Genomic DNA, 26,681 nt, shown 5'->3' with positions numbered 1-26,681 from the left:
CTGGTGGGGAGAGAGCCTCTGGGTAAATCTCCACTGAACAAAAGGTAATATATATTTTATACATTCGCTTTTAGCTCTTTGGTTTACAAACCAATCGTAGTATTCATTGATTACCTACACTTCCTTTTAGGTTAATCATGTAGCTGAATGATCATTCCATGGATAGCTTTGGGTCGTCTCACCACCTCATGATGTTTACCGGTTATCGATTGCCCTTGTCCTTCACAATGCATGTTACTCAACCACATTCCAGGCTTAACCAGTTAATAAGTACATCCCTACTAATTAATAGTCAGGGGGTTTCTCTTACCTATGTTAGACTGAATGTCAGCAGTCCCCCCAAAAAAAGACTGTATACTCAAAACTTTTTTTGATATACAGCTTGCAGCTGCCATTACCTGGGGGTCTCAACTGATGTGGATCAACCCTTTCTCTTCAATCCCATGATCAATTCCAGACTTTGGACCAAATCAGTATGAAGGCTTCCATTCGCATTTTCTTGAGGACGTTCCTTATCAAGATGTCTCTATGCAAACAGAAGGTTCATTTTCTCTTCTCATTCAACAGGACTCATCTGTGCACATTTCACAAGACCCTTTGTGTATTAACTTACTCTTGATCCCTTGGACATACTGCATCTATGAAGGTTACAATTATTCTAGTTTACAGTTTAATTTTAAAGCATCAGACCATGGAAGCTGCTGTTTTGGCTAGCAGTCTTCCCCAGCCATTTTATGTTAATGGAAACCACTTCCACATTTTATTATACTACATCAGCCATGGGCAACTCTAACAGTCACTAAGTAGCTAACATTCTATTCTAGATTTATTTATCAACTGAATTTATGTTCTTTTGTTGCCATGGTGAGATTTGAGATCATGTTTTCAATCTTTATTCCAAGCACAGAACTAGTATGCCACTGTGTACTATTGGTATGTTTTGCTGGACCTTTCTGGCTTCTCGCAGTTCACTGAAAATTCTGCAGCTGCCTGATATCTGGCTTCTCTGTGTAATAGTGATCAAGAATGCCATCTGTTAGCCTTTACTTACAATTGCTAGCAGTAGAGCAATACTGTACACAGATAATTTAATCCTGCATTCCCTTGTCATTTACTTGCTAGTCTGTCATCGGCATTGGATGGAATAATAGAGATCTGGTTTTACGGATATTTGTACCTGTCACTGAAACAAGAGAACCAATGTTGTTGTATTGCCATAGACATTCCTCATCTCCCAAATACTGTCTTTTTCTTCCTGTTCCTCAGGAATATTGTGCAGATTCAATGCTACTTTGAAGCACATTCAGTTCATGTCTGCATTTATCTGTGTCCTTCAGACTGTGCACAGGTCTTTCTCTCCCATGTCTCCACTGTCACCCAGTTGGTGGGATTGTTCTCATCTGATTCCATTCCTATTGACGTAAATTTACTCGGCGAATCACTTGCAATAACTTCTCTTCCCACTGCTGAATTGTTACCTGTGCTGTCACAAGGCTCCCTCCCATTTCTTATTGAAATGTTGCCCCTTGGCAATTTGACATCACATTTAATGCCAAGGAGCGCTTACAACTTTACATTAGCTTAATCATTTAAAACATCTATTTCAACTTTCACGACATCACCCAAGTTCACCAACATCTGAGCTCGTCTCCTACTACTTTTTCATCCCGGATAATCCAAAGCAGCATAATCACTCTTTCACAGTCCACTTTCTGTAAACTCAAATTTCATCCAAAATTCTCCCGTCCATGTCCTGAGTGGCACAAAGTCCCATCCTCCTACCACCAATATGTTTGAAATCTTACATTGGCTCTCAGCCAAATAACATTATGATTTTTAAAACTTGCCATTCTTGCTTTCAAACCCCTGTATGGTCTCAATCCCTGCCATGCATGCAATCTCTTTTCAGCCCCACAGTCTTCTGAGAAATCTGCACTTTTCTAATTCTGGCCTTTTGAGCGTTACTGATTTCAACCGCTCCCATTACTCTGCTACACAGATACCTAGGCTTTGAGCACTTGACCTATTCATAGAGCATCCCATCTCTTTACAGATAGTAGGAACTACAGATGCTGGAGAATCTGAGATAACATCTTTAAGTGTCCATGGGCTGACAGTATCTTTTGTACCAGAGATAATGGGAACTGCAGATGCTGGAGAATCTGAGATAACAAAGTGTGGAGCTGGATGAACACGGCAGGCTAAGCAGCATCAAAGGACCAGGAAAGCTGACGTTTCGAGCCGAGACCCTTCTTCAGAAAAAAAATTTCAGCTCTATACCTTGTTATCCCATCTCTTTACTGTACTTTACTCCTTTAAAACACCCATCCTCACCCACCTTATGCCAGCAAGGATCAGTTTCTTGGCCAAGTGACCTCTATCTGCTTATGTGTTTCTGCATCATACTTTGACTTGTGGTGCTCCTGTGTACTGTGATATTTTATTACATTAAAAGGTCCTACATGAATAAAAATTGTTGTCAGATTGAATCTGGGTGTACTTTCTAACACAAGGATGACAATTTTTCCTGGACACCCACTTGATGAAATACGGGAGCAGCATTGAAGTTTCTTAGTGAAGTTTTCCCTTTAGTAATGCTACTTCAGTCAATGGGATTGGAACCAGTCCCACACATAGGTCTTGTCACCTTGGCTAGAACTTAGTAAAATTGAGAATCTTTTTAAAATTCTCATTTCTTAGCCTCGGGGATTTGTATTCATTCTTGTTTTCCCAAAACGTGTGCAATAGTAGCCATTGAAGAATGAGATTTGTCCTCAATACTTGTTACATTATTCCAACCTGCCTTCCCATTTGTCATTGCCCTGCCACAGCTATTGCCAATGGCATGTCACAATGTGCTAAAGTTGCAACTGTACATTAAGTACTGCTACCCCCTCAGATCTCTATGGTTTTGATAAAGCTCTTTGCCTTCCCAGAAAGGAACTGGAAAGCAAAGCATTCCTTTGTAAGATAAATAAGCCCCCGTTCCTTTTGATATTTCATAAAGACTGTGTCTTTGGTTTACTATTACTGTTTCCAATATTCTGTGTGAATTGTGTACTTATGGGTTGTCTTAATTTATAATCTTTATATATTGTGCAAAAGGTTTTACAGAGAAGAAGTAGTTACGTAACTATTTTTAATTCAAATTAGTCCACTTAATCTACGATCATGGATACTCACTTTGGCACTCATTTATTTTATTATTCACTTGTTTGTATATGTGGACCAGTCTTTATCTATTCCTTCTCCCTGATGCTCAAGCCAACCCAGCCTATACGTCCCACTATGCACCCCCCCCCCCCCAAGCTCATTATCTACAAATCCCTTGGTACTATGCATACCATTCAAATTCCTGATGCGCTGTGCTGTCAAAGGGTGCCTTTTACAAGTATTTTGTCTTGCAAACAACCGCAAATAAACATACACTCCAGAGACTCTCAAAGCTATGGTATTTAATGAATCCAGTGAAGAAGTGTTTAGATTGATGGGGCCAAAGCGATGAGCCCACACTGGATATGTAAATGTAACCATGTTGTATCCTTATTGCTGAATTCCATTGCGCTGAGTTCTTGCCAAGCACATTTCATATCACCGCAAATATTCATGTAATCTGTGGTGTGAACATGCTATACTATTAATTTGTTCGAATCACAGTTATCAAGACCATTACATGTAGAAGCAGAAGTAGACCATTTGGCCCATTGAGTCCACTCCAATATGTGATGTGATCATGGCTGATCTAATAATCCTTTCTGCATTTTTGCTACAACTCTCAATTCCCTCACTGATTATAACCTGTGTCTCGGGCTTGGATATTTTCAATGTCACAGCTTCTGCACCCCTCTGCAGCAAAGGATTCTACAGATTTGCTACCTGAGGAAGAAATTCATTCTTATTTGTTTTAAATGGACAATGCCTTTTCCTTTGCTTATGTCCCCTGTTCCGAGGCTCCTCCAAGAAGGCAAGATAATCTTTCTGTGTCTATACTGTCAAGTCCCAAAGAATTTTATGTGTTTCAATAAAGCTGACTCTCATTTGTCTAAATTCAAATGAGAACAGACCTGACCTACTCGAAACCTCTCTGGACTGCCCCCAATGCCTGTATGTGTTTCCTCAGATAGGAGGACCAACACTGTTCACAATATAATAAAATGTGAGGCTGGATGAACACAGCAGGCCAAGCAGCATCTCAGGAGCACAAAAGCTGACGTTTCGGGCCTAGACCCTCTGATGAAGGGTCTAGGCCCGAAACGTCAGCTTTTGTGCTCCTGAGATGCTGCTTGGCCTGCTGTGTTCATCCAGCCTCACATTTTATTATCTTGGAATCTCCAGCATCTGCAGTTCCCATTATCACTGTTCACAATATCCCAGGTGTGGTCTGATTGGTATCTTACTTAGTTTAACAATGTTCCCTATTTCTGTATCTATTCCCTTTGAAATAATGGCCAACATTCCATTTGCTTTTGCTATTACCCAAAATTATGTTCTAGCTTTTTCCTATTTAAATAATATTCAGCCACTCTATTCTTCCTCTAAAAGTCCATACCCTCATTTTTCCCACATGATATTCCAGTTTCCATGTTTTTGCTCACTCACTTTGCTGTTTTAAATCCGTCAATGGATTCCTCACGTTATCATCGTTGTCAGTCCTCTCAGCTAATTTTGCGTAATCCACAAACTCTCTGCTTCCTCAGACAAGTCGTTAACATGTAATGTAAGTAATTGTGCCCTATCGCCATGGAGCTAGTTAAAAGTTATATATGTGGACCATAAGTATGCCCTTGTTAGAACCCGTCTCCCATCACAAAGTAATTCTCTATTTATATTATAATTTTATCCCAATACCGTGCATTCTTATTTATTAAGTAACGTTAGATGCAATACCTTATCAGAGGTCTTCCGGAAATCCAAATATTTTATCTATGGGATCCCCTTTATCTATCCTATTTGCTACTTCCTCAGAAGAATTCTAAGACAATTGTCAGGCTTGATTTCACTTCACAAAAGCCACAATGACTCTATCTTATTACTTAATGAGTTTGTAATTTCTCTGCTATTATATTCTTTACAATGAATTGTCATTTGGAAAATACACTTGTTAAGCTAACCAGCCCATAGTTAACTATTGCACACCTCCCTTTTGAATAAGGGTATTATATTGACAGTTTTCCAATTTGGGGCATTTTTCAGAATCTAAGGATTCTTGGAAGATTATACTAGTGCATCCATCACCTCTGTACCTATTTAAAAAAAACTAGGTTGCATCCCATCAAGTCCAGGACATTATTGTTTTCCAGCCTCATTAATTTCTCTAGTCCTCTATCAGAACATATTTATTTCCTGCCCCTTTTTTTCATCATTTGATTATTTAGTATTTTTGAAATGCTGTTTATGTCTTCTACTGTAAAGACTGATGCAAAGTATTTCTTGAACTCCTCCTGTTTCCTCATTCCTCATTGTTATTTCACCAGCCTTGTTCTCCAAGGAGCTCCTTAGAAAACACTTTCCCTTTTCATCTTCTTAGTTTTTAACTATTTACCAATTGTATTGCAAGGCAGCTGCTGCAGTATTTGAGGGGATCGGGGTGGGGGGAGGGGCGCGGGGAGCGCAATGAACCTGTAAGCTCATTTCAATTGATGAGACTAGCACTCTATTGGAAAAACAAATGCTAGTATAGAATGTAGGCTCCACTCAGTCTTTGAAATTTATTTATATGTGAATATTTTGAATATTTTTATTGAGCCTGTTGAGTTGTGAGGTAGACTTTAAAGTTAGTTTCTTTAACATTACCACTAATTTTAGGGTCAGTTAGCTCAGTTGGCTGAACTGCTGGTTTGTGGCACAGAGTCCTGCTAATAGTGCAAGTTCAGTTCCCATTGCAACAGGGGTAATCATGAAAGTTCCACTTTCTCAACCTCACCAGAGGTGTGGTGACCTACAGAATGAATGAGGTAATAGCCCTATATTCCTTTGGGACTTACTTTTTATTGGTAAAGTTGCCAATATTCTGTCAATCCTGAAATGTCACATTTACAGGATTTGTGTTGTTAATCTTTCATTGATCATTCAAGTGTGCCAAGATCTCAAACACAAGGGTTTGACGCATTCCTGAATGAGCTTTCTCCGCTTTGATTGGTCGTAAACCTGAGACTAACGTGAGTCAGCAGGGATGTGTAGCCTCTTCAAGGATACTTTGAGGACATCTCAAAAGCAATTCATTCTCTAATTGCCTGAACATGCCCTTCTATAACCATGTTCCAGAGGTCCAATGTATTTTGGAGGTTTCGACAACCTACAGCTTTGGAGAAGTATCATCAATGATGCCCAAATCCAGTGGCAAGTGAATTTGTTGACTAATACTTTCTTTTCCCATGCTACTTGCCCAGCATGAAAGCACTAGTCTCTCAATGCCAGGGAGTATTAGAATTGCCATTCTGCTGGGAGTGATCAGCCATTTTTGAAAACCACAAGTGGAAGGAGATTGAGTGCACCCTTTAGTGGGTGTCCTGTGCACACCAAATGCATCCCAAAAAGTTACTGCATAGCCATTTCTTCCTCTACACGTGGCCTCCAAAACCTGCCTCCCAACCTCACTCTTTTAACATGTCATTTTATGGCTGCATCGAAGAGTACAGGTTCAAGATAGAGTAAAAGAGAAGCCAGGATGAAGAACTATCTCCAAACAATTTTCTGAAAAAGTGTCTAGGCCTGAAACATCAGCCTTCCTGCTTCTCTCATGTTGCTTGGCCTGCTGTGTTCATCCAGCTCTACACCTTGGTATCTCCAAGCTTAAGCTTCTTTCGAACTCTGTTACATGCATTATAAAACTAAGCATTGTTTAGCACTATAATCTGAGATATAACAGGTTCACGCTAAGATGCTGCTGGGCCTGCTGTGTTCATCCAGCTCTACACCTTGTTATCTCCTTTAAACATTGTAATGCTACCTGCATCCATCGCTTTCCCTGGCATTCATTCCACACAGTAACGAATTTCTGTGTAAAAGAAAATTGCGCTGCAGGTCAGAGTCAAAGAAGACGTATAGATTAGAAATAAGCCGTCAGGCACTTTCAAGTTTGCACAAAATGGGCAAAGATACAGCCTTTCCAAAAACACAATGTTACTTTGTAATAATAACCTGAAAAAATGCCCATCGGTCTACACTTAACAGCTCAAAAAGCTAAAAGGAGAGGGAAGATAGAACCATTCTCAAAACAGTTATGCACTCAACCATCAAGAAAAAAATGTAAGATTGAGGGAGAGAGACACATTGTAGCCTCAAATCCTATTGGAGGGGTGTCAGGTGGGAGGGATCATGTGACAGATCTACTCTCAGAGCCATTCTTCCAGGAGACAGAGTGTGTTCTGGAACCTACATTCTGGGAAAGTGTTAATTGCATGGGGCCAGAGGGACACTTCCTTTTCTTAGGTGCCTGGACCTTGTTGATTTCCAGCCAAGTTTGAAAAGAAGAAGTGGGTTTGTCAATATTTCTAAAATAATGTTGTGACTAAAGCAGAATCCTTTGGATGCTGGACAGCTGGAACAAATAGAGAATGCTGGAGAAACTCGGCAGGTCCAGCAGCATCTGTAGAGAGACAGAGTTAACATTTCAAGTTCTTTAGAACTAGAAAATGTTTTACTTTACTTCTGGCAGATATAGAAAATGTATGGCAAGTGAGAAGGTTGTCGGTGGGGGGCTTCCAGCAAAAGACAGGGGGATTGTTAAATGATGGTACGAATGAAAAATAGATGTATAATGGATGTGAATGGAAGAGAATGGACCCTCTTTACCCAAGTGCAAAGTAAACAAGACAGAAAAAATTCAAGGCTGTTGAGGCGGTGTAAGGGAATGTAACAAAACCAGAGAACAGAAAGGATATAGGGCCGAAACATCAGCCTTTCTGCGCCTCTGATGTTGCTTGGCCTGCTGTGTTCATCTAGCTCTACACCTTATATTCTTATAATGTGGTCAGTTTTTGAAGTTACAGTATTTAGTGTTGAGACTGCTAGGCTATAATTTGCCCACACGGAAAATGAGGTGTTGTTCCTGAAGTTTGCATTTTGCTTCATTGGAACTAAATCAAGGTCTGGACAAAACTGTTCAGATGAGAACAAGGTCGTTTATTGAAATGGCAAGCAACTGGGAGATCAGGGTCATTCGTACAAATCAAGTGGAGATTTTCTGCAAAGCAGTCACCCAGTCTGCATTTGGTCTTATCAAGGGAAAGGACACTGCATTGTGGGCAGTGAATGCAGTAGACTAGATTTAAACAAGTACAAGTAAAACACTGCTTCACCTGGAAGAAATAGTAGGAATTACCAATGCTGGAGACTCCGCACTAACAAGGTATAGAGCTGGATGAACTCAGCAGGCTGAGCAGGAATGTTGACATTTCGGGTCTGGACCCTTCTTCAGAAATTTCTGAAGAAGTGTCCAGACCCAAAACGTCAGCTTTCCTGCTCTGATGCTGCCTGGCCTGCTCTGTTCATCCAGCTCTTCACATGGAAGGTTTGGGGCCCTGGATAATCAGAGGAAAGAGATAAACAAAGGGAAACTGTTACACCTTCTGTGACTGCATTGGGAAGTTATCATTCGGGAATGAGGAAGGAGGAGTGGACCACTGTGTCACAAAGGAAATGGGCCCTGTGGAATGCTGACAACAGAGAGGAAGGGACGATGCGTTTGTTGGTGGTATCCTGTTGGAAGTGGTGGAAATGGCACAAGATGGTCCTTTGCAACATCTTTCAATTCTGAAGAATCATCATGCCAGACTGGAAATGTTAGCTCTGTTTTCCTCTCTCTCTATAGACCCCCAGACCTGTTGAGTTTCTCCAACATTCTCAATGTTTATTTCAGATTTCCAGCATTTGCAGCTTTTTTTGTGTGTTTCTTAAGTTATGGGTTAACAGCGTTCTTACAAAACTGGCCAGTATCCAGTTTGCTAGTATGAATAGTTAATTGACAGAAAACAGAAGCTATCCAACATGGATTTTTATCACTTACCTTAGGTATAAATCATTTTTTATAAAAGGACTTAATTAGTCATTGATATTTAAAACAATGCTCTACTAATGATCTCTCTATCATTTATATTTTGCAGAGAAGAAGCCATGATCTCTGCTTCCTTTGACAGCCTTGAGGTTCTGCTTGACTCTTTTGGTCCTGTGAGAGATTGCACAAAGGACAATGGTGGCTGTAGTAGAAACTACTGCTGCATTTCCGATCGCAAACTGGATTCAAGTGGTTGCGTAGTAAGTAGAGTTCATTCATGGATGTCTTGTAAATTCTTGATTGTATCTGTGACAAATCTATAGCGTGCAAGAAACATGACCACACACAAATGGAAAGTTGTACCTTGTTGATGCTAAGTGGACATTAAGCATTGTATTCTTTTGTCTTTTCGATTCTGGTCCCTATTGCTCTAAATAGCTATCAAGTGATACATTTTTGCATTGCCTGACTGATAAATGTTCAAATGTTTTTGTATTACACCATACAATCTAGATCAAATCTTCAATTAGCGATTTACTCCAATTACATGAATTGCTCAGAGTGGTGCTCCATGACCAAACATAATTGTACTGCATTCTGTCAATGCCCTTACCCTCAACATGTTTACTGATAATTTTATACAGTGTTCAGTCCCATTCACAAATCCACAAATACTGAAACAGCCCATGTTCACATGCAGCAAGACTTGGCACAACATACAAAGTTGGACTGATAAATGGCAAGTGACATTTACATTGTGCAAGTGCCAAGCAATGACCATTTCTAGTGACAGTGAGTGAGAGTGTGACAATCTGATGACTATCTTGCACTTAATGCATGTTTGGCAGTTGAAATTCAATATAATGATGATCAATGAGACAAATCCAATTTTTGCCCAGTAATCTTATGGGTCCGAACTGAGATCGGAAGGGCCGTCAAAAATCACAGTCAGTGGTTTTGTCTTTTGCCTCAGGAAGGTCTTGGCATTATATGTAAAGTTTTCAGCAAATAGCCTTTGATAGTCTTTTATATATCAAGTCTCATTCTCAAAAAGTCTGCTCTTTTTGTCAAAAGAGATGGCAGCAGTAACACACTGAGGAAAACATAGTTTCCCCACTTCAGCCTTGTCTCAGTTCACTGAATGTCATGAAAAGACAGCACCCAACATTATTAGCTCTAGTACAGAAATTGGGCTTACAGTTTGATTATCTTTCACTAACTCATGGTCATTTTTGGACACATTTATCTTATATTTCGAATGATGGACACTTTTGACGTTGCAAATTAAAGAAGAGATGAGAAGTAGTTCAGTCTTCCTGATCATTGTCAACTGTAAATATACATCTGTTTGTTCATAAGTAATGTAATAGAGCTCTTGGACCCTTTTAGACACTCAGTGCTGGCACTTTTTTATCTGTTTAAATGGCACCAGGTGCTTCAGAACATAGACAGCAATTTGATTAATCATAGCCTTGGTGGTACTTCATTGTTCCAGACGAATATGTCGTGGACAGTTTGTTTTTGTTGATTAAGATGGTTCCTGTTTGCTTGGCCAAATAACCGTAAATAATTGGTGTTTCTTTCAAGGTGGGAATAATGTTCTCTTGTTCAGACATAGCAGTTGGCGCTTCACAGCACAACACAAAACACTTTCTTGCAGTGGAATCGCCATTTCAATGAACTCACTACGATATCTCTAACTTAAAATGCCATACTCCAGCTTCATTAGCTCATTCAGCAGACATCTTGCAGAAAGGGGGAGAATTTGCTGCTTCACAACACGAGTGGAATTTCATCATGTATAACAAAATGTGTCATTGCAGCCATAAATTTCCAGTGACTTGAATAAATCAAGTTCCGTTCTGATTTTATGCTGTTCTAGGATATTAATGTTTTAAAGACAGAAGACTGCACTTTAAAAAAAACTGGTTTTGATGTCCCTAACTATAATTTTTGCTCCACATTCTGCTTAAATCTGAAGGCTCGTGATGATATGTTGGGAGTTGTGGGTTAAGTTTGAGAAAATGATATTTTGTCATCACTGAGTGGGGATGAGGGCAGCACACCCTGGGCATTCGGAAGCCTGGGGAATTGGCAGTGGTGCTGACCCTCCCCCACCACCCCCCCCCCCCCACCCCTCCCCAGTTTGACAGCTCTGCTGTGGGAAGTCTGGAATTTTTCTCAAAAGTAGGTGGGATTGCAGGATTTAATAAGGTCAATATTTGTCTCATGGATTATCCCAAAGATAATATGAAAGAAAGAGATCACAATGCTACCAGAAACAGCAGTAAACCTGAGAACTTTGGAATTCAGAAAAAATAAATTAAGAATAAAACTGAAAGAAAAAGTTGAGAATAGACTCGTAAGAGACATACAGATACCAAATATTTCTATAGACTTGTAAACAGGAACAGATTAATGCAAGTCAACAGCACCACAGGTGGGAATATAAAGGGGAATCAGGAAATAGAAACATCAAAGAACTATTCACCATCTGTCATCACAGTATAGAAAGAAATATTTTCTAGAAAAAAGACAAATCAAGGATAAGGAACTTAAAGAAATCAATACAAACATAGAAACAGCACCAAAGAAATTAATGGGACCAAGTAGCAACTTATTCCCTGGGCCTGACAACCTTGACCCTCAGTTTTAAGAGATTTGACAACAAGGTAATGATTGTTTTTTTTTGATGTTTCAGTATTTCTTATATTAAGGAGCTGTTCCTGAGAAAAAAATGTTACGACGATAACCAAGCTATTCAAACTTGTAAGAGAGAAAACAGACAAGTATAGGCCAGTGTGAATAATATCTGTCAGGATGTGAGTTTGCTCGCTGAGCTGGAAGGTTAGTTTCAGATGTTTCGTCACCATTCTAGGTAACATCATCAGTGAGCCTCCGACGAAGCGCTGGTGTTATGTCCCGCTTTCTATTTATCTGTTTAGGTTTCCTTGGGTTGGTGATGTCATTTCCTGCATTGGTGATGTCATTTCCTGTTCTTTTTCTCAGGGGATGGTAGATTGGCTCCAAATCAATGTGTTTGTTGATGGAGTTCCGGTTGGAATGCCATGCTTCTAGGAATTCTCGTGCATGTCTCTGTTTGGCTTGTCCTAGGATGGATGTGTTGTCCCAATCAAAGTGGTGTCCTTCCTCATCTGTATGTAAGGATACGAGTGATAGTGGGTCATGTCGTTTTGTGGCTAGTTGATGTTCATGTATCCTGGTGGCTAGCTTCCTGCCAGTTTGTCCAATGTAGTGTTTGTCACAGTTCTTGCAAGGTATTTTGTAGATGACGTTCGTTTTATTTGTTGTCTGTATAGGGTCTTTCAAGTTCATTAGCTGCTGTTTTAGTGTGTTGGTGGGTTTGTGGGCTACCCTGATGCCAAGACGTCCGAGTAGTCTGGCAGTCATTTCAGAAATGTCTTTGATGTAGGGGAGAGTTATGGTTATGGTTTCTGAGCCTGTTTTGTCTGTTTGTTTGGGTTTGTTGCTGAGGAATCAGCGGACTGTGTTCATAGGGTACCCATTCTTTTTGAATACGCTGTATAGGTGATTTTCTTCTGCTCTGCGTAGTTCCTCTGTGCTGCAGTGTGTGGTGGCTCGTTGGAATAATGTTCTAATGCAGCTTCGTTTGTGGGTGTTGGGATGGTTGCTCCTGTAGTTCAGTATTTGGTCCGTATGTGTTGTTTTCCTGTAGACGCTGGTTTGAAGTTCCCCATTGGCTGTTCGCTCTACTGTGACATCTAGGAATGGCAGTTTGTTGTTGTTTTCCTCCTCTTTTGTGAATGTTATGCCAGTAAGGGTATTATTGATGGCCTTGAAGGTTTCCTCTAATTTGTTTTGTTCAGTGATGACAAAGGTGCCATCCACATAGCGGACCCAAAGTTTGGGTTGGATGATTGGCAGAGCTGTTTGTTCGAGTCTCTGCATTACCACCTTCCATCTCAGTGAGCAAACTCACATCCAGAACCTCAACCCGAGCTACAAATCTTCTCAAAACTCGCTAATATCTGTCAGGTCGTAGTCATGAAGGCTCAAAACAAGATTTTCTAGATGCATTGGATTCATGTAAACTCTCAGCAGAGTAATCTTGGCAGTTACCCCTACCCCTCCAAACCTCTTCTAACTAGAGGGACTAACTAGAGGCTGCAGATACATGGGAACGTGTCTAGCTCGAAGTCTGCCTCCATGCCATTGAGCCTACTGACTTAAAACAATATTGCTGCTTCAATGACACTGGGTCTAGATCCTGCAACTCACATCTTCACAGCACTGTGGGTGCATTGACAACATATAGATTGCAGCGCATCACCACCATCTCAAGGGTAGTATGATTAGACAATAAAGACTGGCCCAGCCATCAACACACACATTTCATGAAAGAATGAATGTTTAAAAAATCCCATTCTCCTGTTAAATCCCTGTAGCCCTGCAAGTTTGTTTTGATCAGGACCCCATTAAAATTCATTGTATAAATCATTGAGCATCACCCTTTCCTTTCCCTTAGTTAATAGTGAGTTCCAGATAATTACTACTTGCTGCATAACATTTCCCTCATAGTCTTCTCAAATCCTTCTACCGTTGTTTCCATGAATTAGAATATAGAATATAGACCTGAGCAGCACAGGAACAGGCGCCTTCAGCGCACAGTATTGTGCTGAATTTGACACTAGATTAGACTAATTCCTTCTGCCAGCCCTTAGTCCATATCCCTCCATTGCTTGCTTATTCATGCGCTTATCGAAAAGCCCTTAAATGCCCTTATCGTATTTGCCTCCATCACCACCCTTGTCAGTGCGTCCCAGGCATCTACCACACTCCATTTTAAAAAAAAACCTTGCCCCTCACATCTTCTTTGAACCTTTTTTTCTAAGATTAGATTACCAACAGTGTGGAAACAGGCCATTCGGCCCAACAGTCCACACTGCCCCTTGATATATCTCACCCAGACCCATCCCCCATAACCCACATACCCCTGAAACTTTGCCCCGTTTGCTTAAATGCATGCCCCCTAGTATTAGACATTTCAACTCTGGGGATAAAGCTTCTGACCGTCAACACTATCTATACACAGCATAATGTTATAAATTTGTCAGTGAACTATTTTGATTTGTCTAACTTATATAAACCTTATCACAATCTTATACAGTGTTGAGATTCCTTGCGGCCTTCTTTGCTCCAGAACTAACATTGGAAATAAAATCCATCATTTCTAGAACGATTCTGATTAACCTGCTCTTAAAAATCCCCTCATCCTTCCTAAATTGTGATGATACAAACTGAGTGCCATATTCTAGTTCTGGTTTACCCAGAACTTTACAGAAATTCAAAAAAACGCAGAGAAGATATGCTGAATTACAAATCTCGATTTATGAAGGCCAAGATATGCCCTGGTAATTATTCAGAGTTTAGCCCTGTAAGGGAAAATGTTTCAGTTTGTTACTTCGGACATGTTAATAGGGCAATTACAGATTTATCGTTTTAGGCAGAGCCAACATTGATTTGTGAAAGAGGAATAATGATGACAAATATAAGAGATTTTTTGAGACCGTAACTGGTAAGAGGCAGTGGATAAAGTGTACTTGTATTTTTCAAAAAGCATTTAATGAAATAATTGCACAAAATTAAGTCTCCTGCAATTGGGGTAGCGTTTAGCGTGAATTTAAGAAGTGGCTGATGGACAGGGAAAAGGGCAAGAATGAAGAGGGCATTTTCAGGTCTGCAAAATGTAACAGGTGAAGGACCAGTGTTTGGGTCTCAGCTATTTATCATCCATATCTTAGATTTTAATGAAGCAGCTAATTGTACTCAATCCAAGTTTGTTGATGGTGCGGAGTTAGGTCAGAAAGTCAACAATGTGGTAGGTTCAAAGAGGCAAGAACACGGCAGATGGAATAGAATGTAACAAAGTATGCAATTATGTTGCCCAGCCAAAGTGGATAATGAAACAAGAAGTATTTTTTGTGCTGAGTGGCTAGGAAATGTTTACAGAGAAACACAATGTTCTTTTCCATGTCTTTACTCATTTGTGGAATTTGGGTGTTGCTGGCTGGGTGAACATTCATTTCTCACTCTTGTTGCCTTTGAGAAGGTGGCGGTGAGCTGCCTCCTTGAATTGCTGCAGCCTATTTGATATACGCCTACAAAGCTGTCAGAGAGAAAGTTTCAGGATTTTGACCCAGTGACAGTGAAGGAACTGTATTTCTACATCAAGATATTGTGTGGCTTGGAGAGGAATTTACGGGGAGAGGTATTTCCTTGTATTTGCTGCCTTTATCCCTCTTTATGGTCATGTTGTAGATTTGGAAGTTACTGTTCAATTTTTGTAGTGCGCCATGTAGATTGTGCGCAGTGTTACTACTGAGTGTCAGTGGCAGAGGGAGTGAATAACTGTAGATATGGTGCCAATCATAATTCATTAAAAAAAAGAAGCCGCAAAAACTTAGAAATGTAAATAGTAAACTCCAATCCTTTTGCACCAAAAGCTCAAGAGCCAAGAAAGTATTTCAGATTGTGTCCCTATAATACATATGTTGTGAAAAAAGTTAGTCTGTCTTTAAAATGGTAATAGGGGAAACTCAAAAAATGGCCCCAAATCCAACACAGCTTCTCATGAATTCAGCAACAAGCAAAAGCAGACAGGCTGTGCTGTTATCTCAAGAGTCAATCAGAAAGGCTTGTTGATGAATTCTGTGGCTCTGCTACTGTTCATTGAACCCTCAACAAATGTAAACACTCAAAACTTCCGTAGCCTTTAGTAGATGACAAGAAGGACATCACAAGAAATTCCAGCTTAATTTTGCTTTATGGAACAAGGACATCGAGAGTTGGGATTTGCAGCCATTTTGGCTGATGATGACAAAAGCTAGGTGCAGGCAGCCATTTTAAAAAAATAACCTCTCGGTACACCATGAGAGAGACATCATGAAACAGCAACTTCCTTCGCAACAAGGAGACTGAGAAAAACAATTGGGATAGTTAAAAAGGGCTGCTGTACCTACCAGGCTATACAAAGGATTATGATGAGTTGTCCCATAAAAGTGAAACAGAGGACCTTTCATTTACTCCCAGAACCTGGTCTTCTTGGTCCACTTGTGCGAGCAACTTTTGACTAGTTGACTACAGGAGCCATCAGAGCTGTTGAAACCTACTTTGTGTTTCACCCCCTTCACTTGAAAAATAGGATCTTCAAACAGGTCAGGCAGGCAATGATATTAGAGACCATGTTTCCATCTCCTTGGTAGTTTTTGTTCTTGCACATACAAAAGTTTAAAGCAAGTAAATTTTAGCTAATTACTGCATTTTCTTTAAGTAACCTTCAACAATAGTTGTGTAATAATCCAATCCTCAACCTTGCTTAGAGCATCAAATTGTGTTGCAGGTTGTGTCTACATTGAAGTGTTCAATAATTTTTATAGAATGCTTATCTAAAGTCTTAGTTTATGGATCACTTTGAGAGTACATCTGGTATGTAGTCTTGACAGAAACCTTATGACAATTATACAGCTCTTTGAAGTCTCTATTTAATTAGCAAAATTGCATCCAGCTTTAGTCTCCTTATGTAAAAAAGGGCATACGTGTTCTAACAAGAGGCAATTGATAATACATTCCACTGCTTCCTAACAGGCTGAATGCTCAATTCCCCTACAAAGGGGAATCTAGGATATTGTGTCTCAGACCAACAGGTCAGAAATTACTTCACTTAAAGGTGTGCTCAATCTTTGAAACGTTCTGCCCCTGGAGAGTGTGGATGCAGTGTTAACTTGCGTTTATTAAAGACAGGGATCGATAGATTTGTTTGTACTGTACTGAAGAAATTGAGGTAAGTGGGGGATGGTACAGTCAGGTTGAAGATTATCATGCGTATGTATACTGAAAGACAGAGCAGGGTTGAAATGTCAAAATGCCGTGTCCAGCTTCTAATTCTTACAAACTATTGGTCTCAAAATCACAACTTAAAGAATTGCTAATTGAGCAAAGGTATATATCTATTCCATGTCGTAACTACACAAATGACAAAGATCTGCTAATGTGTATAAGCTTCACCTTTCCTAATCTTAGATAATTGCAGTTAATTGACATACCTGATAGTTGGAAACTGCAACAATATAATTTGGCTTCTATAAATGATACCTCCTTACCCTAAAAGATATCTCTGACTTGGAAAAGGTTCGTTTCCATATCTTCTACATCAAGAGTGGCTTACGGAGCTAAATAAGAGAGCATAACAATGTTAGAGAGCAAGAGAAATTCTGTCAAGCACTTCCAAAGGCATGTAGGTTCTTAAGACACCTGTAAACCTAGTTAAATCCTCAAGATGGTGAACACACTAGATTCTGGAGATTGGATTCTGTTGGCGGTATCTCATTGTCCACTGTGAGCCCATGTTGGGAATCTGTAAATGGTTATGACTTGCAGTGATTACAATCTTCTGGCAGGTGAACGATTAAAGATGTACCTTTGGAAAATCATCCAATTAGGATGGAGACTAGACCAAAGAAGCAGAGGGCCAATCAGAGAGCTGAGCAAGAAGTCAACAGATTTTTACAGAAGCCATTCACTTAATTAGAAAAAAAATGAGGCTGTAAGCCCTTTTTGACTCTTTGCTGGAACAGTGGCAGATAATAATACAGCCTTGATGTTATAACCCTGTCATTTGGGCAGTCTATCTCTGATAGCACCCTCTCCCCCAGCTGCTCTGGAGATCCCTCTACAATGACCTGCTGAGCAGTGATCGGCCCCCACAAGAGCTGGAAAATATCAGCCCCATCCCAAAACAGACATCAAGTCAGGCCTTGGGTGCATTTATTGGCTGCCACGTATGGTTGATCATAGAGCCAATTCTGGGAGTGTCCCACTGAGGCAGAAATGAACAGGAAACCAACCTAAAGTGACTAAGCCTCAAATTTCTCAGGATCTCCACCAGCCAGCCATTCTTCTATGGAGCTGGGAAAATTCTTACAACCCACTTTCAATGACTTCTGGGGTTTCCACAAATGAGATGGATGGAACGTGACAGAAATTATACTCCGTACCCTTACCATTTCCTGGTTCTCCTAAGACATAATCTTCAGACAAGACCAGTTAGGGTAACATACTGTTCCTCCAGGAGCTAGACCTATCTGTGCTCTTCCATTTGGCTTCCCAATATTAGCAAGGTATTTTGTTTGCTTGTACAAGACGCTATTAGCTTTTAACTTAGAAGCCTTTTTCAAAAAATTGCTCAATAGGCATTAGAATTAAGGTTGAATTAGCTTACTTCCTATTCACTTAGTATTCAGGTCAGTTACAGACTTCATTTTAAGTACTCAAATTAATGATAATGTAGTTCATTTTCAGAGCATGTTACAATAAGGACCAGGTCTACAGAAAAATTATCAAAGGTTAGGAAAGGTATGGTAGGCCTAGGAGCAGTACGCAAGGAACAGGCTCTAATGCAGACTGTAAGATTATAGCACATTTATAAACACATAATTATGGCATTAGCACATGAGAAGTTATGCCATTAAAGCTCAAAATGAGCAGCAAAGTTCAGCAAGCAGACACATCCAGAGGCATGTTTTTATATTCTGCGCAATTTAAGAAGCCCGGACTTGTGTCGTGTTGTGGGGTATGTTGAGCAGGAACAATAGGGTAACAAGTTTGCATGAGATGGGAGTCAAGTAGCGTAGGTGTTAACCATAAATTAAGGAAGCGTTGGATACTTTTAAAAGGAGGCCACTGACAGCAACGGTAACAGAGGTAATGAAAATTGTTCCAAATAATCATTATAAATTAACGTCCATCGTGCTTTTCGACTAATACAAATATTTCTGTTTCAATTGGACCACTAATCTAGTTTACTGTAATCAAAACCATAGATCTCCTAATCCATGTCTGTGCATTTCTTGCAAACATGGAATCCTTTGGGATGTGGGATCTGCATTGTATTTCCTGCACCTGTCAGCATGGGCCATTACCAACTCTGCCCACCCCACCTCAGTGGGTGCAGAGTGGGAGAGTTTCTGGAAGAGAAACTAAGTCTTACACCTCATGGAGTGTTGAAAATTAAGTCCCCCTATTCCTGGAGTCATCACAAAAGTTAAAAGTGCACAGAATTTAGTTATATTAGACCCAAGTTGACATAAATCATCAGTAAGGTTTCTGTAATTGAGTTGCTGCTGTATGTTGCAGGTTAATAGATTCTAACTATAGATGAACAGTGAATTGTCAACAGATAATTGAACTAGTTAATACTGTAACCAACTTATAAATGTCTCCCTCTACACACATACACATATGTAAAAAAGTGTGATGTGCAGAGGAAAATTTTCAGTGGTCCCTGTCCACAGTATTTGCTGAGATGATCCTTTTCTTGATCCAGGTGCTGCTTCTCAATCTTCCTTCCTTCTGCAGATACTTCCACTTGTATTCTTGCAGGAGGCACATAGTGACTGGCTCACACACTAAGAAAAAAAGTCTCAGACTTATTAAAAATTCATCTTATAGTAACTGATGAGGGGAAAGAAAGTGGCTACCTTCAGGCTTGACGTGCTGTTTTTGTGCCACCATTGAAAAAATATTCTTTCCCTTCCAGATGCCCAATAGCTTCTCCTGAAAATGCCCACCCCCAAGCTTTTCAACTACCCTGGGAGCCCATCATATTGCAGTTAGCCAACAGGAGGCCTTTATCATCAGTTTTAATTGGTCACCATCTTACTGACCAATCAGCTCCATGTTGCCAACTAAATTCCAACTCAAATGCAGCTGCCTGACTGCAGCTTGTTAATTGGATTTCCCACCTCTTGAGCCAACAGCTGTGTCAACACCACTTACCACGTGTGTCAGGTAACCTGCTTTTTCTTTTTCAAAAATGGATGCAGTAATCCTTTGATAATCCTTGGATTTTAAACAGCTTTTTCTTTCCTTTTCAGTCCAGAATCATCATCACAAAAAACGCACACAATCTTTAAGTGTTAGTTGTTAGTGTATGTGCCACTCTACAGCACTCCGAAAATTCTGACAAGCAGCTGGAAAATTTGCTGCCACTACACAATTTAGTGGGTTGGAGGTGAGTGTGTGAGCGAACACAGGCTAGAGTTTGGAGAACTTTGACCTCATTTAAGGCATGGCCAGAAGATCCTGGAATTTGTAATGCTACTGTTCCCTTTTGCTTTGCAATGAGATTTGGTTTGTGTCCCATCCGAGCTACAAAGCAGACGACCAATGAATTTCAGGAACTTTATTCTAGAATATTAAGAGCATTAAGCATGTCTAATTTGCTGTTGCAAAACCAGAATTCATCCTGCTATATTTCAATATTTGCAGTGAAAGTTTCCTGTAGAAAATGGTGATGTTGACATTCATAGTTTAAGTTACTCATATAAGCTTAAAGCACAGGAATTAGACCATCTCACCATTGAAGAATGATATCTCCATATTGATTTTCCCATCGTTAAAAAGTTGCAATGTTACTTATCCGAAAATCCCTCTCACCCTCAATTAAATGTGGTATTTATTGTCTACTTGATGCAAAATAAGCTACTGAACCTTTCTGGAAGTCCAAAACAGCCATAAAAGAGTTAATGCCATGGTTATTTCATGCAACACAGCAATTTAAAAAAAACAAATAACTGTCACAGTTCGGCTGTATTGCTGATTTGTTTTGCAGAATATTTCTGATAATTCTTTCCGTGCATCCTTCTGATTGTCTATCTTGTTACTGACATTTCAAAAAAAGGAAACACGATGAGACAAAGTTTTTGTGGAATATTGAATAATTGTCGTTGCTTTGTCTGGATATATTCAGCTGTGCATTAAAAGGTGCTTCACAGTTTCTCTTCATGTTCATAACTCATTAGAATACAACTAAAGCTTCCTTTTTTTTCTCTGTTGCTCTTCACATCACTCTTCTGATAACTAAATTCAACACTTAGTTGTATACCACCTCCTTCTTACATGAGTTCTTGTTCTGTTGTAATCAAGATGTATTATTCCATTATCCATTCTAATGTCCATACCCAAAGCTTTCAAACTATGCCAATCTTTGTCTATATCAGTCTTCTGCAATCTGCCTAAGATTGCACCACTTACACAACTGCAGCTCAATTCGCGCTTCTGTCACTGATTCGGGATATTGTGTATTCAGCCTTAACCCAAGATCGTAGTTAAAGTTTAGCATTCAACAACGTATTGAGAGACTGCAGTATCATTGAAGATTCAGTTCCAAAATTTCAGGTAGAGGGTACGATTCTTGGTAAGCTTAAAGCAATGGATTTCTAACCTGTCAAAATTATTTCACCACATCAGCAGAGCAAGAGATCATCAGTTAATATATTTCTTGGCCAATTTCTGTGCAATTTTTCTGGATAAAAAAATGGTTGTCTCTGATGTGGTACCTCAAGAATTTTCTTTCAAAGTGAAAATAACCACCACTGTTAACCCATATCTATCATGACTTCATAATTTCCCATAGATGGGCTTCATTTTTTTTAAACCTTCAGTGAGGTCTTCCTACCTGACGAGGTGAGATTTTTGTTAACTTCTATAACATAAGGATGAGGCATAGATAACATGGTGAGGATTCAACAGATGTTATTTTGGCTCTGCCATCTACATATATTAAAATCACATGCACTGGCATGCCTTGGCTAAAACTGAGCAATTTGAATATAGTTTGTAGGACACCTACCTCAGCACAACATGCTGCAAGGGGGCTCAGTAAGGTGGAGACTGAGACTTTTATGCCATTGGGTCACATTGTTTAACGAGGATTGGGCTTGTCCCACTAAAATAAGACTATTCTGCACATTAGCCCTGAGACATAACACAATTGCCTCCTTTGCCAACACAATGATTGATGAAGTTCATGTAACTGTATGTGAGAACAGAATAAACAGGAGCAGATATAGACTACAGAGACCTCCTCAACATCAAACATCCTTCCCACTCTCAGCACAAATCCCACACTCCCCAAAATCTGCTCCATCATTTGTGGATGAACAGTTGTCAACTCCAACTGCCCTGTCACCAAATTTTCTCAGTTTCCCCCAATGCCTTACCAATCTGCAGATCTTTGCTTGAGGTCTCCACCCAGGAAAGTAAATCCAGTATTTGCCCTCTAAAGGATTTTATATAGTTCAATAAGATCATCTTTTATTCATTTTATTGGAATAACCAAGCTTCACTGGTTTATAAATGTCATCAGAACCCTGAGATTAAATTACTCCCTTCATTTCATTGCCAGACAATTATTATGCATCATATACAAGACAGAGTGCTCAGGTTGTCATGCAGTTTTTATTACATAACTTTTCTATGTATCTCTTCTGTATATAAGTCAGCTAAAGATCTCAGTTAGATTCCAGCATGCAGTCTCAACCTATTGATAACATATGTCACCTGAAATCTTCAATTAGATTCAAACCTGTACTCTAGATGTGTTTTCTATGTTATGAACCATAGACCATTGAATAACTGGATATCAACTGTTTAAAAAAAAGGTCATTAGTTGAGTGGCATAAGAGATCACAATGAAAAGTGATGTGGCAATGGTAAACAGTGATGCTCAGATTGTTACTAATATACATCGTCTAATCTTCTGATACTTGATCATTAAGTGAGATGTTCTGCTATTGCATCGTTTCACAAATTAAATAAATTTACATGCCTGGTTCTGTCTCTCCAGTTTTGATGTCTTCTAGACAATATTCTTTTTCTTAATTAACTTTATAATCTGACGATTTTTCAATCATGCTTTGTATGCCAATTATTTATAATTAGGTTAGCACTGCTGCCTCATAGTACCAGGGACCCGGGTTCGATTCCAACCTCGGGTGACTGTCTGTGTGGAGTTTGCACACGCAGTCTGTGCAGGTTTCCTCCCACAGCCCAGAGATATGCAGGTTAGGTGGATTGGCCATGGGAAATACAGGATTTTAGGGATAGGGTAGGGGGCTGGGTCTGGGTGGGATGTTCTTCAGAGGGTCGGTGTGGTCTAGATGGGCCAAATGGCCTGCTTCCACTCCATAGAAATGCTATGATTCTATGAGGTGCTAGTGAATATATTACTACTTCAGTGTACGATACTGGTGTGTCAATATACAATAACAGGAAACACTGATGCTAATGTTTGCGATTATATGTTGTAGGGTGACATTCAACAAAGGATTCCAAATCCTTTTTATAAACAACATCTATGTCCTGATTACCCAGCATATCTGTGCAATAAAGCAGTTTGTGTTTCGACTTGCTATTAACATATGCTAAAAGTCCCATATTCTGCATACACTGCCCTTGACGTTCCACCTTTCTGTCACATAATTGTAATTGGCTTAAAGTGATCCAACACAATTGGAAGACGTGGAGAATATATGAAGCAATTGGGAACAAAGATCAACTGCAATAATCAATGGTTGTAATAGCACATGGTGTCACATTTGCACACTATTCACATCACTAAACAGCAAAAATCTGACTCACTGACGTATACCACGTTGCATCAACAAGCAAAACATTATAATTCTTTGCTTAGTTCTCAGCTCTGTTCAGGATTATGTTCCTTTATTATCTAGGTTACTTACTGTCACACATTTTCGAATGCACGATTATGACCGCTTCCTATCTGTTGGCTCAAGGCAACAGTAATTGACAGTAAGGAAAGCCGAAGACAGCCATCACCAGAATAGGAGTTCATCACACTGTACTTTTCTCTGAGCAAGACCAAGTTTCGCCATTCCCAAAGCTAAACGCATTTCTATCCCTCATAATTGACTGAGCAATGGCACCTAAAAATTCCCACTTAAACCGGCTCCCTTTGACAAGCTAAAATGCTTCCTTTACTCCAACTTCCTCACAACCTCATATTGCTCAATACAGGTATCCTATGACTATTGCTACAGCCTTCAAATTGTCTTGGCACAATTTTCTTAAATCTTATACAATGTTTACTTGGATATAAGTAGAGTCAGAGAGTCATACAGCACAAAACAAACCTTTTGGCCCAATCAGTGCATGCTCATTACAATTCCAAACAAAATTAGCCACCCTTGCCTGCACTTGGCCCATATCCTTCAAAACAATTTTTATTCATGTACTTATCCAAATGCCTTTTAAATGTTCTAACTGTCCACATATCCACCACTTCCTCTGAAAACCACATGCAAACCACTGGTGCTTAAAGAAGAAGAGTTGCCACCACCATGTCTTTTTTAAATGTTTCTCCTCTACCTTAAAAATATTCCGCCCAGTCATTAAATCTCCCACCCTCAGGAAAAAGGCACCTGCCACAAACAATATTAACACCCCTCATGATTTTATAAACTTCTCAAAGGTCACCACTCAACCTCCTACATTCCAGTGAAAAAGTCCCAAATTACTCAGCCTGTCCTTGTCACTCAGACCCTCTATTCCTGCCAACATCCTGGGTAATCAACACTGGGGCACTTACAACAATTTGTTTCTTTGATATTGCCCATTTACCCGAAAGATAGACCATTAAGTAGGTTTGTTTCAAGGTCAAACAAGTCAGCCCTTGTCACTATTTGACAAGGCAAGCTTGTGATAGGGTGAACGGGACTTCATCCTTCATAGGTGTTCTGAAGGATGCCCATTACAGAAGAGATAAGGGAACAGCAATGATAACTGGGCAATTGAACTCTGTTCCCTTCTATCCTGTTCACAAAACACGGTTGGTAATTACGGCACACTTTGCTACTTTCCCATCGGTAGTCAGAAAACATCTCAAGACGATATGTGGACATCAGTCTGCTTCAGTCAGATGTACCTAGCAGTGTTTACTGTTAAATGATTGAAAACGGATTCTCATAATTGCCGCATTTAAACCAATGTCAAAACCCAACTCATGTTTCAGGCTTAGATGCAGACTTAATTCAGATTTATTCCATCAATTGTTCTTTTCGCAACAGAATGTGACAGCAATCCATTTGCGCCCCATTTTCAGGCACAGCATAATCACCACACAGGCACTGCACATGTCGTACAAATGGACCAACAAAGGAGCAGGAGTGGGCCATTCAGCCCCTTGAGCCTGCTCTGCTATTTAATAAAATCATGGCAGATCGTATTGCATGCTAAAATCCACATTCCTGCTGAGCTCCTTTCAGCTCCCTTGCTTTCTAAGAATCTATACAGCTCAGTCAAAAATATTCAAAGATTCTATTTCTGCCACCTTTTCAAGTAGAGAGAGTTTTTCAGAGCACAAAGACTCTAAGACAAAAACAAATTTTCCCAGCATGGAGCTCGAGGAACACAGAAGGTCAGGCAGCATCAGAGGAGCAGGAAAGTTGACATTTCAGGTCAGACATTTTCTGAGGAACGGTCCTGACCTGAAGTGTCAGCTTTCCTGCTCCCTCTGATGCTGCCTGGCCTGCTGTGTTCCTCCAGCTCCACACTGTGTTATCTCTGACTCCAGCATCGGCAGTTCATACTATCTCTGAACAAATTATCCCATCTCTTAAATGGGGTGACCTGTTTTTTTCAGCAGAAATCCCTAATCCTGGATACTCCAGAAAGAGACATCCTGTCCACATCTGAACTGTAAAAGCCCCTTTGAGCGATATAGTATTTCAAGGTTCACAACTCACTGGGGACCGGTAGCACTGAACATGAAACCCTGCTCTTCTCAAAGTTGGCACAAAGTTAAAGTTGTGTTTTGCTTTTCAAAACAAATGAGCAAAATCCCTAAACTACCTGATTTTCAGACCCAGGCTGATTAAAGTTATGGGCTAGGTTTCTTTACTTACATTACAAATACAGATTTTAGCTACACTAAATATACTAAATTAATTAAACTCAATGCTTATAAATTTCCCTTATGCATATAGGCAAAAACAGAAAACTAAACCAGGTGAAGGAAAAGCAATCATGTAATCTTTGTCAAAAGATCTGTTTGCAAGGTTCCTTACTATTTTTGAAAGATTTCTCTTTGAACTTAATTTCTCCAAATACATACACTCGTTTACAAGGCTGGCGGGGGTGGGGTGGGGGGGTGGCAGGCTGGCTGGCTGATTTTTGTTTAATTCATCTGTTGGAATGGGTGCATTGATGGCTGGCTAGCATTTATTGCCTGTCCATAGTTGCCGTCAAAGATGATGATGAGTGCCCTTCTTGAACTGCTGCAGGCCACCCTCTGTGGGTTAGTGTTCATAGGGAGCAGTTCCAGAATTTTGCTCTTGTAACAGTGAAGGATCAACATTATATTCCAAAGTTAGAACAGTGAGTGGCTCGGAGGACACCTTGCAGATGGTAGTATCCCCATTTATCTGCTGTCCTTGTCCTTCTAGGTGGACATAGTCAGACATTTGGCAGGTGTCGTTTAAGGATCTTTGGTTAATTTCTGCAGTACACCTTGTAGATAGTACATACTGCTGTTATTGGCATGATGGAGGGAGTGGATGCTTGTAGATGTGGTGCCAGTCAAGCAGGCTGCTTTGTCCTGGATAGTGTCAAGCTTCTTGAGTGTTTTTAGAGTGGCATCCACCTGGGCAGGTGAGGAGTATTCCATCACATTCCTGAAATCTGCCTTGTAGATGGTGGACAAGCTGTAGGGAGTCAGGAGGTGAGTTACTTGCTGCAATATTCCTAGCCTCTGACCAGCTCTTGTAGCCACTGTGTTTATGTGGTGAGACCAGGTGAGTTTCTGATCAATGATAACCCCTAGGATGTTAAAAGTGGGGGATTTAGTGAT

The 26,681-nt window shown here is 40.0% G+C and overlaps 1 protein-coding gene across 1 annotated transcript in view; it reads left to right on the top strand.

The window, feature by feature from the left end:
- astn1 (astrotactin 1) overlaps nt 1–26,681 on the top strand; it is a 1,971,124-nt gene that overhangs the window by 1,135,422 nt on the left and 809,021 nt on the right. Inside the window, exon 11 of the mRNA XM_048538653.2 lies at nt 9,105–9,255. Within this exon, the coding sequence (XP_048394610.1) occupies nt 9,105–9,255 (151 nt within the window). The remainder of the gene's footprint in view (nt 1–9,104; nt 9,256–26,681) is intronic.

This window comes from Stegostoma tigrinum, chromosome 8, assembly GCF_030684315.1.
Source record: "Stegostoma tigrinum isolate sSteTig4 chromosome 8, sSteTig4.hap1, whole genome shotgun sequence".
In the NCBI taxonomy this organism is placed as follows: Eukaryota; Metazoa; Chordata; class Chondrichthyes; order Orectolobiformes; family Stegostomatidae; genus Stegostoma; species Stegostoma tigrinum.
Note: the sequence above shows the minus strand (reverse complement) of the source record. Positions and strands in the feature narration are given on the sequence as shown.